Genomic DNA, 14,861 nt, shown 5'->3' on the forward strand with positions numbered 1-14,861 from the left:
GTCCAGGTCAACAATACTGGCCCCGGTTCAGGTCTACAATACTGGCCCCGGTTCAGGTCTACAATACTGGCCCCGGTTCAGGTCTACAATACTGGCCCCTGTCCAGGTCAACAATACTGGCCCCGGTCAACAATACTGGCCCCGGTCAACAATACTGGCCCCGGTCAACAATACTGGCCCCAGTTCAGGTCTACAATACTGGCCCCGGTCAACAATACTGGCCCCTGTCCAGGTCAACAATACTGACCCCGGTCAACAATACTGGCCCATGTCCAGGTCAACAATACTGGCCCCTGTCCAGGTCAACAATACTGGCCCCTGTCCAGGTCAACAATACTGGCCCCTGTCCAGGTCAACAATACTGGCCCCTGTCCAGGTCAACAATACTGGCCCCTGTCCAGGTCAACAATACTGGCCCCGGTTCAGGTCTACAATACTGGCCCCGGTCAACAATACTGGCCCAGGTCAACAATACTGGTCCAGGTCTACAATACTGGCCCCGGTTCAGGTCTACAATACTGGCCCCGGTTCAGGTCAACAATACTGGCCCCGGTTCAGGTCAACAATACTGGCCCCTGTCCAGGTCAACAATACTGGCCCCGGTTCAGGTCTACAATACTGGCCCATGTCAACAATACTGGCCCATGTCAACAATACTGGCCCATGTCAACAATACTGGCCCCGGTTCAGGTCTACAATACTGGCCCAGGTCAACAATACTGGCCCCGGTCAACAATACTGGCCCCTGTCCAGGTCAACAATACTGGCCCCTGTCCAGGTCTACAATACTGACCCCGGTTCAGGTCTACAATACTGACCCCGGTTCAGGTCTACAATACTGACCCCGGTTCAGGTCTACAATACTGACCCCGGTTCAGGTCTACAATACTGGCCCCGGTCAACAATACTGGCCCCGGTTCAGGTGAACATCCTGGCCCCGGTTTAGATCTACAATACTGGCCCCGGTTCAGGTCAACAATACTGGCCCCGGTTCAGGTCTACAATACTGACCCCGGTTCAGGTCTACAATACTGACCCCGGTTCAGGTCTACAATACTGGCCCCGGTCAACAATACTGGCCCCGGTTCAGGTGAACATCCTGGCCCCGGTTTAGATCTACAATACTGGCCCCGGTTCAGGTCAACAATACTGACCCCGGTTCAGGTCAACAATACTGACCCCGGTTCAGGTCTACAATACTGACCCGGTTCAGGTCTACAATACTGACCCCGGTTCAGGTCTACAATACTGATCCGGGTCAGGTCTACAATACTGGCCCCGGTCAACAATACTGGCCCCGGTTCAGGTCTACAGGATATCAGACTGAGTGATGTAATATCATATTATTCTCCCCCAGGGTTGGTCAACAGGATGTGGATATCAGACTCTCTGGTCAGTTCATCAAGGAACAGCACTGTGTCTTCTACAGTCACACCAACCACCAAGGAGAGGGTAAGACTGTGTGTGTGTTTGGAGTAACGTATTTCAGCGTTTGCATGGTTGGGGACACATTTGGGTTGTTGTGTGTGTGTGTGTGTGTGTGTGTGTGTGTGTGTGTGTGTGTGTGTGTGTGTGTGTGTGTGTGTGTGTGTGTGTGTGTGTGTGTGTGTGTGTGTGTGTGTGTGTGTGTGTGTGTTGGGTAGTGACATTCTTTCTGTCTCTCTCCGTCTGGAAAAGTTTGCCGGGAAATCTGTCAGGTATCGTTTCTACGACAACATTCCCTTGCGTCTCCATGGTGATGCCATCCTCATTCCACACTCACGTTTCCTGAGACCTCCTCACCTTCCACTACCATGTCTGTGTGTGTGTGTGTGTGTGTTTCATACACTTCCTCTAGTACCTGTGTGTTGTCATATTGGTTATTTAAGTGGAAGGAACCAGACAAGTGTTAATTCTAAAAGTGTTTATTGTTCCAGTGTTGGGTGAACATTGAAACCTTTATTGTTTCAGTGTTGGGTGAACATTGAAACCTTTATTGTTCCAGTGTTTGGTGAACATTGAAACCTTTATTGTTTCAGTGTTGGGTGAACATTGAAACCTTTATTGTTCCAGTGTTGGGTGAACATTGAAACCTTTATTGTTTCAGTGTTGGGTGAACATTGAAACCTTTATTGTTTGTGTTGGGTGAACATTGAAACCTTTATTGTTTCAGTGTTGGGTGAACATTGAAACCTTTATTGTTTCAGTGTTGGGTGAACATTGAAACCTTTATTGTTTCAGTGTTGGGTGAACATTGAAACCTTTATTGTTTCAGTGTTGGGTGAACATTGAAACCTTTATTGTTTCAGTGTTGGGTGAACATTGAAACCTTTATTGTTTCAGTGTTGGGTGAACATTGAGGGGCCTTTTCTCTTTTCTGGAGTTGGACTTTGTGTTTGCTAGTTCTAAAACATCTCTCTCTCTCTGTCTGTCTGTCTGTGTGTGTGTGTGTGTGTCCGTGTGCGTGTGTATGCTCGCATGAGTAGTCATAGTAACCCTGGAACCTCTGGAGGGGGCGGAGACTTATGTCAACGGGAAACAGATCACAGAAGCGCTGGTGCTTAAACAAGGTACACACTCCTGTGTGTGTGTGTGTGTGTGTGTGTGTGTGTGTGTGTGTGTGTGTGTGTGTGTGTGTGTGTGTGTGTGTGTGTGTGTGTGTGTGTGTGTGTGTGTGTGTGTGTGTGTGTACTTGTCGTTTCATGTGTAAAATACTTCTGTTTACTGGTGTTGTAAACCTCATCCTGTGACACACTGAGCAGACAGCAGCACACCTGGCGAAATGAAAAGCATTCAAATTGACCTCCAACAACTCCAAGAACTGTGTGGAATTCCACTTCTAACTCATCACTTTGAGTTCAACTGTTAAACTATATGAGATGAGATTGGATTTTCCAGTGGAAATCATTTAGTCATCCTTATAGCGATTCACTATTTCCACCACTACTGCAGTCACTACAACAACTACTGTTACAACTACTACTATTACTACTACTGTTACTACTACTACTACTACTACTACTGTTACTACTGTTACTACTACTACTACTACTACTACTACAACTACTACTACAACTACTACTGTTACTACTACTACTACTACAACTACTACTGTTACTACTACTGTTACTACTACTACTGTTACTACTACTACTATTACTACTACTATTGTTACTACTACTACAACTACTACTGTTACTACTACTACTACTGTTACTACTACTACTACTACTGTTACTACTACTACTACTACTGATACTACTACTACAACTACTACTACTAATGTTACTACTACTACAACTACTACTGTTACTACTACTACTACTACAACTACTACTGTTACTACTACTACAACTACTACTGTTACTACTACTACAACTACTACTGTTACTACTACTACTACTACAACTACTACTGTTACTACTGCTACTACTGTTACTACTACTACTGTTATTACTACTACAACTACTACTGTTACTACTACTACAACTACTACTGTTACTACTACTACAACTACTACTGTTACTACTACTACAACTACTACTGTTACTACTACTACAACTACTACTGTTACTACTACTGTTACTACTACTACTGCTACTACTGTTACTACTACTACTGTTATTACTACTACAACTACTACTGTTACTACTAATATAATATATAATAAAAATATATGCCATTTAGCAGACGCTTTTATCCAAAGCGACTTACAGTCATGTGTGCATACATTCTACGTATGGGTGGTCCCGGGGATTGAACCCACTACCCTGGCGTTACAAGCGCCATGCTCTACCAACTGAGCTACTACTGTTACTACTACTACTGCTACTACTGTTACTACTACTACTGTTACTACTACTACAACTACTACTGTTATTACTACTACAACTACTACTGTTACTACTACTACTACTACTACTACTGTTACTACTACTGTTACTGTTACTACTACTACTACTGTTACTATTACTACTACTACTACTGTTACTACTACTACTACTGCTACTGTTACTACTACCACTACAACTACTACTGTTACTACTACTACTACTACAACTACTACTGTTACTACTACCACTACAACGACTACTGTTACTACTACCACTACAACTACTACTGTTACTTCTACTACTACTGTTACTACTACTACTACTACTGTTACTACTACTACTACTGCTACTGTTACTACTGCTACTGTTATTACTACTACTACTGTTATTACTATTACTACTACTACTACTGTTACTACTACTGTTACTGTTACTACTACTACTACTGTTACTATTACTACTACTACTACTGTTACTACTACTAATACTAATGGTACTACTACTACTGTTACTACTACTAATACTAATGGTACTACTACTACTGTTACTGCTACAAATACAACTGTTACCACTACTACTACTAATACTACTGTTACTACTACTACTACTACTACTGTTACTACTACCACTACAACTACTACTGTTACTACTACTACTACTACTACTACTGTTACTACTACTACTACTACTACTGTTACTACTACTACTAATACTACTGTTACTACTACTACTAATACTGTTACTACTACTACTGTTACTACTACTACTACTACTATTGCTACTGTTACTACTACTTCTACTGTTACTACTTCTACTTCTACTGTTACTACTGTTACTACTACTACTACAACTACTACTGTTACTATACTACTACAACTACTACTGTTACTATACTACTACAACTACTACTGTTACTACTACTGCTGTTACTGCTACTATTGCTACTGTTACTACTACTACCACTGTTACTACTACTACTGTTACTACTACTACTACTACTACTACAACTTCTACTGCTACTACTACTACTGTTACTACTACTGCTACAACTACTACTGTTACTACTACTACTGACTACTACTGATACTACTACTACTACTACTACTACTACTGTTACTACTACTACTACTACTACTGTTACTACTACTACTACTACTGTTACTACTACTACTACTGTTACTACTGTTACTACTACTACTACTACCACTACTACTACTACTACTACTACTGCTCCTACTACTACTACTACTGCTCCTACTACTGTTACTACTACTGTTACTACTGTTACTACTACTGTTACTACTGCTACTACTACTGTTACTACTACTACTACTGCTACTGTTACTACTACTACTACTGCTACTGTTACTACTACTAATACTGTTACTACTACTACTACTACTGTTACTACTACTACTGTTACTACTACTAATGTTACTACTACTACTGTTACTGTTACTGTTACTACTACTAATACTAATGGTACTACTACTACTGTTATTGCTACAAATACAACTGTTACCACTACTACTACTAATACTACTGTTACTACTACTGTTACTACTACTACTACTGTTACCACAACTCCTACTATTACTGCTACTACTACTACTGTTACTACTAGTCATGCTACTACTGCTACTACTACTAATAATAATACTACTACTACTGTTACTACCACTACTACAACTACTACCACTACCATTGTTACTACTACTAATACTACTACTGTTACTACTACTACTATGACTACTGTTACTACTACTGGTACTACTACTGTTACTACTACTAGTACTACTACTAATACTACTACTGTTACTACTACTAGTACTACTACTAATACTACTACTGTTACTACTACTACTAGCACTACTAATGTTACCACTACTACTGTTACTACTACTGCTACTACCACTAATACTTCTACTGTTATTACTACTAATACTGCTACGGTTACTGCTACCAATACTACTGCTGTTACTGCTAATACTACTACTACTGGTACTACTACTAATACTGCTACTAATACTACTGCTATTACTACTACTATTAATACTACTATTGTTACTAATACTACTTTTGTTACTACTACTGGTACTACTACTACTACTCTTGCTACTACTACTGTTGTTACTTCTACTAATACTACTTCTACTAATACTACTACCACTACTACTAATTCTTCTACTGCTGGGCTATAGTCACTACTACCACTACTACTTCTACTACTACTATTACTATTACTGGCATATATGGCATATATATTACTACTGGGCTATAGTCACTACTACTACTACTACTACTGGGCTATAGTCACTAAAAATACTACTACTATTAATACTACTACTGTTACTACTACTACAACTTACTACTACTACTACTACTGGACTAAAGTCACTACGACTACTACTATTACTACTACTACTGTTACTGTTACTACTACTACTACTACAACAACAACTATTACTACTACTACTACTACTGGGATAAAGTCACTACTACTACTACTGTGCTATAGTCACTACTAGTACTGGGCAAAAGTCACTACTACTACTGTGCTATAGTCACTACTACTACTACTACTACTACTACTACTGGGATATAGTCACTACTACTACTACTGGGATATAGTCACTACTACTACTACTACTGGGATATAGTCACGACTACTACTACTACTGTGCTATAGTCACTACTACTACTGGGCAAAAGTCACTACTACTACTGTGCTATAGTCACTACTACTACTACTACTACTGGGCTATAGTCACTACTACTACTGTGCTATAGTCACTACTACTACTACTACTACTACTACTGGGATATAGTCACTACTACTACTACTACTACTACTACTGTGCTATAGTCACAACTACTACTACTACTGGGCTATAGTCACTACTACTACTACTACTACTACTACTAGTTACTAGTCACTACTACTACTACTACTGGGCTATAGTCACTACTACTACTACTACTACTACTGAGTAATAGTTACTACTACTACTACTACTGTGCTAAAGTCACTACTGGGCTATAGTCACTACTATTACTACTACTGAGTAATAGTCACTACTACTACTACTACTACTGTGCTAAACTACTACTACTACTGGGCTATAGTACTACTACTACTACTACTACTACTACTGGGCTATAGTTACTACTACTACTACTATACTGCTACTACTACTACTTTACTACTACTACTACTGGGCTATAGTCACTACTATTACTACTACTACTAGTCACTACTACTACTACTACTACTACTGGGCTATAGTTACTACTACTACTACTGGGCTATAGTCGCTACTACTACTACTACTACTTCTACTACTACTACTACTGGGCTATAGTCTACTACTACTTTACTACTACTGGGCTATAGTCACTACTACTACTACTACTACTACTACTACTACTGGGCTATAGTCACTACTACTACTACTAATAATAATAATAATACTATGCCATTTAGCAGACGCTTTTATCCAAAGCTACTACAGTCATGTGTGCATACATTCTACTGGGTGGTCCCGGGTCACCCACTACCCTACTACTACGCCATGCTCTACCAACTGAGCTACACAGGACCAGCTACTACTACTACTACTACTACTGGGCTATAGTTACTACTACTACTACTACTACTACTACTACTACTGGGCTATAGTCACTACTACTACTACTGGGCTATAGTCACTACTACTACTACTACTACTACTACTACTACTGGGCTATAGTCACTACTACTACTACTACTGGGCTATAGTCACTACTACTACTGGGCTATAGTCACTATTACTACTACTACTACTGGGCTATAGTCACTACTACTACTACTACTACTGGGCTATAGTCACGATTACTGGACAAACACAACATTCCAAAATGTTGCCATATTGGCAGTTCATTCTTTAATTCAAATAATCCTTCTGCTGAAACGGTCAGTCTAGCTTTAGTCACTACTATTACTACTACTGAGCTATAGTCACTACTACTACTACTACTACTACTACTACTGGGCTATAGTTACTATTACTACTACTGGGCTATAGTCGCTACTACTACTACTACTACTACTGGGCTATAGTTACTACTACTACTACTGGGCTATAGTCACTACTACTACTACTGGGCTATAGTCACTACTACTACTACTACTGGGCTATAGTCACTACTACTACTACTACTGGGCTATAGTCACTACTACTACTACTACTACAACTACTGGGCTATAGTCACTACTACTACTACAACTACTGGGCTATAGTCACTACTACTACTACTACTACTGGGCTATAGTCACTACTACTACTACTACTACTACTACTGGGCTATAGTCACTACTACTACTACTACTACTACTACTACTACTACTGTGCTATAGTCACTACTACTACTACTACTACTGTGCTATAGTCACTACTACTACTACTGGGCTATAGTCACTATTACTACTACTACTACTACTGTGCTATAGTCACTAATACTACTACTACTGGGCTATAGTCACACTACTACTACTACTACTACTACTACTACTACTACAACTGTGCTATAGTCACTACTACTACTACTACTACTGGGCTATAGTCACTACTACTACTGTGCTATAGTCACTACTACTACTACTACTACTACTGGGATATAGTCACTACTACTACTACTACTACTACTACTGTGCTATAGTCACAACTACTACTACTACTGGGCTATAGTCACTACTACTACTACTACTACTACTGGGCTATAGTTACTACTACTACTACTACTACTACTGGGCTATAGTCACTACTACTACTACTACTACTACTGAGTAATAGTCACTACTACTACTACTACTGTGCTAAAGTCACTACTACTGGGCTATAGTCACTACTATTACTACTACTGAGCTATAGTCACTACTACTACTACTACTACTACTGGGCTATAGTTACTACTACTACTACTGGGCTATAGTCGCTACTACTACTACTACTACTTCTACTACTACTACTACTGGGCTATAGTTACTACTACTACTACTGGGCTATAGTCGCTACTACTACTACTTCTACTACTACTACTACTGGGCTATAGTCACTACTATTACTACTACTGAGCTATAGTCACTACTACTACTACTACTACTACTGGGCTATAGTTACTACTACTACTACTGGGCTATAGTCGCTACTACTACTACTACTACTTCTACTACTACTACTACTGGGCTATAGTCGCTACTACTACTACTACTACTTCTACTACTACTGGGCTATAGTCACTACTACTACTACTACTACTACTACTACTACTGGGCTATAGTCACTACTACTACTACTACTACTACTACTACTACTACTGGGCTATAGTTACTACTACTACTACTACTACTACTACTACTGGGCTATAGTCACTACTACTACTACTGGGCTATAGTCACTACTACTACTACTACTACTACTGGGCTATAGTCACTCACTACTACTACTACTGGGCTATAGTCACTACTACTACTGGGCTATAGTCACTATTACTACTACTACTACTGGGCTATAGTCACTACTACTACTACTACTACTGGGCTATAGTCACGATTACTGGACAAACACAACATTCCAAAATGTTGCCATATTGGCAGTTCATTCTTTAATTCAAATAATCCTTCTGCTGAAACGGTCAGTCTAGCTTTAGTCACTACTATTACTACTACTGAGCTATAGTCACTACTACTACTACTACTACTACTACTGGGCTATAGTTACTACTACTACTACTGGGCTATAGTCGCTACTACTACTACTACTACTACTGGGCTATAGTTACTACTACTACTACTGGGCTATAGTCACTACTACTACTACTGGGCTATAGTCACTACTACTACTACTACTGGGCTATAGTCACTACTACTACTACTACTGGGCTATAGTCACTACTACTACTACTACTACAACTACTGGGCTATAGTCACTACTACTACTACAACTACTGGGCTATAGTCACTACTACTACTACTACTACTGGGCTATAGTCACTACTACTACTACTACTACTACTACTACTGGGCTATAGTCACTACTACTACTACTACTACTACTACTACTACTACTACTGTGCTATAGTCACTACTACTACTACTACTACTGTGCTATAGTCACTACTACTACTACTGGGCTATAGTCACTATTACTACTACTACTACTACTGTGCTATAGTCACTAATACTACTACTACTGGGCTATAGTCACTACTACTACTACTACTACTGTGCTATAGTCACTACTACTACTACTGGGCTATAGTCACTACTACTACTACTACTACTGTGCTATAGTCACTACTACTACTACTACTGGGCTATAGTCACTACTACTACTACTACTGGGCTATAGTCACTACTACTACTACTACCACTACTACACTACTACTACTACTACTACTACTGGGCTATAGTCACTACTACTACTACTACTGGGCTATAGTCACTACTACTACTACTACCACTACTACTACTACTGGGCTATAGTCACTACTACTACTACTACTACTACTACTGTGCTATAGTCACTACTACTACTAATGTGCTATAGTCACTGCTACTACTACTACTACTGGGCTATAGTCACTACTACTACTACTACTACTACTGGGCTATAGTTACTACTACTACTACTGGACTATAGTCGCTACTACTACTACTACTACTTCTACTACTACTGGGCTATAGTTACTACAACTACTACTGGGCTATAGTCACTACTACTACTACTGGGCTATAGTCACTACTACTACTACTACTGGGCTATAGTCACTACTACTACTACTACTGGGCTATAGTCACTACTACAACTACTACTACAACTACTGGGCTATAGTCACTACTACTACTACTATTACTGGGCTATAGTCACTACTACTATTACTACTACTACTACTACTGGGCTATAGTCACTACTACTACTTCTACTGCTACTACTACTACTACTACTGTGCTATAGTTACTACTACTACTACTACTGTGCTATAGTCACTACTACTACTACTGGGCTATAGTCACTACTACTACTACTACTACTGTGCTATAGTCACTACTACTACTACTACTACTACTACTGTGCTATAGTCACTACTACTACTACTACTACTGTGCTATAGTCACTACTACTACTACTGGGCTATAGTCACTACTACTACTACTACTACTACTGTGCTATAGTCACTACTACTACTACTACTGGGCTATAGTCACTACTACTACTACTGGGCTATAGTCACTACTACTACTGGGCTATAGTCACTACTACTACTACTACTGGGCTATAGTCACTACTACTACTACTACTACTGGGCTATAGTCACTACTACTACTACTACTACTACTGTGCTATAGTCACTACTACTACTAATGTGCTATAGTCACTGCTACTACTACTACTACTGGGCTATAGTCACTACTACTACTACTACTACTACTACTACTGGGCTATAGTTACTATTACTACTACTACTACTGGGCTATAGTTACTACTACTACTACTACTACTACTACTACTGGGCTATAGTCACTACTACTACTACTACTACTACTGGGCTATAGTTACTACTACTACTACTACTACTACTACTACTACTACTGGGCTATAGTTACTACTACTACTACTACTGTGCTATAGTCACTACTACTACTACTACTACTACTACTGGGCTATAGTCACTACTACTACTACTACTGGGCTATAGTCACTACTACTACTACTACTACTACTGGGCTATAGTCACTACTACTACTACTACTACTACTGTGCTATAGTCACTACTACTACTACTACTACTACTACATTTACATTACATTTAAGTCATTTAGCAGACGCTCTTATCCAGAGCGACTTACAAATTGGTGCATTCACCTTATGACATCCAGTGGAACAGCCACTTTACAATAGTGCATCTACATATTTTAAGGGGGGTGAGAAGGATTACTTTATCCTATCCTAGGTATTCCTTAAAGAGGTGGGGTTTCAGGTGTCTCCGGAAGGTGGTGATTGACTCCGCTGTCCTGGCGTCGTGAGGGAGTTTGTTCCACCATTGGGGAGCCAGAGCAGCGAACAGTTTTGACTGGGCTGAGCGGGAACTGTACTTCCTCAATGGTAGGGAGGCGAGCAGGCCAGAGGTGGATGAACGCAGTGCCCTTATTTGGGTGTAGGGCCTGATCAGAGCCTGGAGGTACTGAGGTGCCGTTCCCCTCACAGCTCCGTAGGCAAGCACCATGGTCTTGTAGCGGATGCGAGCTTCAACTGGAAGCCAGTGGAGAGAGCGGAGGAGCGGGGTGACGTGAGAGAACTTGGGAAGGTTGAACACCAGACGGGCTGCGGCGTTCTGGATGAGTTGTAGGGGTTTAATGGCACAGGCAGGGAGCCCAGCCAACAGCGAGTTGCAGTAATCCAGACGGGAGATGACAAGTGCCTGGATTAGGACCTGTGCCGCTTCCTGTGTGAGGCAGGGTCGTACTCTGCGGATGTTGTAGAGCATGAACCTACAGGAACGGGCCACCGCCTTGATGTTAGTTGAGAACGACAGGGTGTTGTCCAGGGTCACGCCAAGGTTCTTAGCGCTCTGGGAGGAGGACACAATGGAGTTGTCAACCGTGATGGCGAGATCATGGAACGGGCAGTCCTTCCCCGGGAGGAAGAGCAGCTCCGTCTTGCCGAAGTTCAGCTTGAGGTGGTGATCCGTCATCCACACTGATATGCCTGCCAGACATGCAGAGATGCGATTCGCCACCTGGTCATCAGAAGGGGGAAAGGAGAAGATTAATTGTGTGTCGTCTGCATAGCAATGATAGGAGAGACCATGTGAGGTTATGACAGAGCCAAGTGACTTGGTGTATAGCGAGAATAGGAGAGGGCCTAGAACAGAGCCCTGGGGGACACCAGTGGTGAGAGCGCATGGTGAGGAGACAGATTCTCGCCACGCCACCTGGTAGGAGCGACCTGTCAGGTAGGACGCAATCCAAGCGTGGGCCACGCCGGAGATGCCCAACTCGGAGAGGGTGGAGAGGAGTATCTGATGGTTCACAGTATCGAAGGCAGCCGATAGGTCTAGAAGGATGAGAGCAGAGGAGAGAGAGTTAGCTTTAGCGGTGCGGAGCGCCTCCGTGATACAGAGAAGAGCAGTCTCAGTTGAATGACTAGTCTTGAAACCTGACTGATTTGGATCAAGAAGGTCATTCTGAGAGAGATAGCGGGAGAGCTGACCAAGGACGGCACGTTCAAGAGTTTTGGAGAGAAAAGAAAGAAGGGATACTGGTCTGTAGTTGTTGACATCGGAGGGATCGAGTGTAGGTTTTTTCAGAAGGGGTGCAACTCTCGCTCTCTTGAAGACGGAAGGGACGTAGCCAGCGGTCAGGGATAAGTTGATGAGCGAGGTGAGGTAAGGGAGAAGGTCTCCGGAAATGGTCTGGAGAAGAGAGGAGGGGATAGGGTCAAGCGGGCAGGTTGTTGGGCGGCCGGCCGTCACAAGACGCGAGATTTCATCTGGAGAGAGAGGGGAGAAAGAGGTCAGAGCACAGGGTAGGGCACTGTGAGCAGAACCAGCGGTGTCGTTTGACTTAGCAAACGAGGATCGGATGTCGTCGACCTTCTTTTCAAAATGGTTGACGAAGTCATCTGCAGAGAGGGAGGAGGGGGGGGGAGGGGGAGGAGGATTCAGGAGGGAGGAGAAGGTGGCAAAGAGCTTCCTAGGGTTAGAGGCAGATGCTTGGAATTTAGAGTGGTAGAAAGTGGCTTTAGCAGCAGAGACAGAGGAGGAAAATGTAGAGAGGAGGGAGTGAAAGGATGCCAGTACTACTACTACTACTACTGTGCTATAGTTACTACTACTACTACTACTACTACTACTACTACTGTGCTATAGTCACTACTACTACTACTACTACTGTGCTATAGTCACTACTACTACTACTACTACTACTACTGGGCTATAGTTACTACTACTACTACTACTACTGGGCTATAGTCACTACTACTACTACTGGGCTATAGTCACTACTACTGGGCTATAGTCACTACTACTACTACTACTACTACTACTGTGCTATAGTCACTACTACTACTACTACTACTACTACTGGGCTATAGTCACTACTACTACTACTACTACTACTGGGCTATAGTCACTACTACTACTACTGGGCTATAGTCACTATTACTACTACTACTACTGGGCTATAGTCACTACTACTACTACTACTACTGGGCTATAGTCACTATTACTACTACTACTACTGGGCTATAGTCACTACTACTACTACTACTACTGGGCTATAGTCACTACTACTACTACTACTACTACTACTGGGCTATAGTCACTATTACTACTACTACTACTGGGCTATAGTCACTACTACTACTACTACTACTACTACTGGGCTATAGTCACTATTACTACTACTACTACTACTGGGCTATAGTCACTACTACTACTACTACTACTGGGCTATAGTCACTACTACTACTACTACTACTACTACTACTACTACTACTGGGCTATAGTCACGATTACTGGACAAACACAACATTCCAAAATGTTGCCATATTGGCAGTTCATTCTTTAATTCAAATAACTTTTACTGAAACTCAGTCTGGGCTTTAGTCACTACTATTACTACTACTGAGCTATAGCTACTAGTCACTACTACTACTACTGGGCTATAGTTACTACTACTACTACTGGGCTATAGTCACTACTACTACTACTACTACTACTACTGGGCTATAGTCACTACTACTACTACTACTACTACTACTGGGCTATAGTTACTACTACTACTACTACTACTGGGCTATAGTACTACTACTACTACTACTACTACTACTACTACTACTACTACTACTACTGGGCTATAGTCACTATTACTACTACTACTACTGGGCTATAGTTACTACTACTACTACTACTACTGGGCTATAGTCACTACTACTACTACTACTACTACTACTGGGCTATAGTCACTACTACTACTACTACTACTACTACTACTACTGGGCTATAGTC

At 41.5% G+C, this 14,861-nt stretch overlaps 1 protein-coding gene across 1 annotated transcript in view; it reads left to right on the forward strand.

The window, feature by feature from the left end:
- kif1c (kinesin family member 1C) overlaps positions 1-14,861 on the forward strand; it is a gene marked incomplete at its 3' end in the record, with an annotated part of 128,756 nt that overhangs the window by 100,981 nt on the left and 12,914 nt on the right. Inside the window, 2 exon segments of the mRNA XM_046319964.1 lie at positions 1,358-1,452; positions 2,466-2,549. Of these exon segments, the coding sequence (XP_046175920.1) occupies positions 1,358-1,452; positions 2,466-2,549 (179 nt within the window).

This window comes from Oncorhynchus gorbuscha, linkage group LG21, assembly GCF_021184085.1.
Source record: "Oncorhynchus gorbuscha isolate QuinsamMale2020 ecotype Even-year linkage group LG21, OgorEven_v1.0, whole genome shotgun sequence".
Classification (NCBI taxonomy): domain Eukaryota; kingdom Metazoa; phylum Chordata; class Actinopteri; order Salmoniformes; family Salmonidae; genus Oncorhynchus; species Oncorhynchus gorbuscha.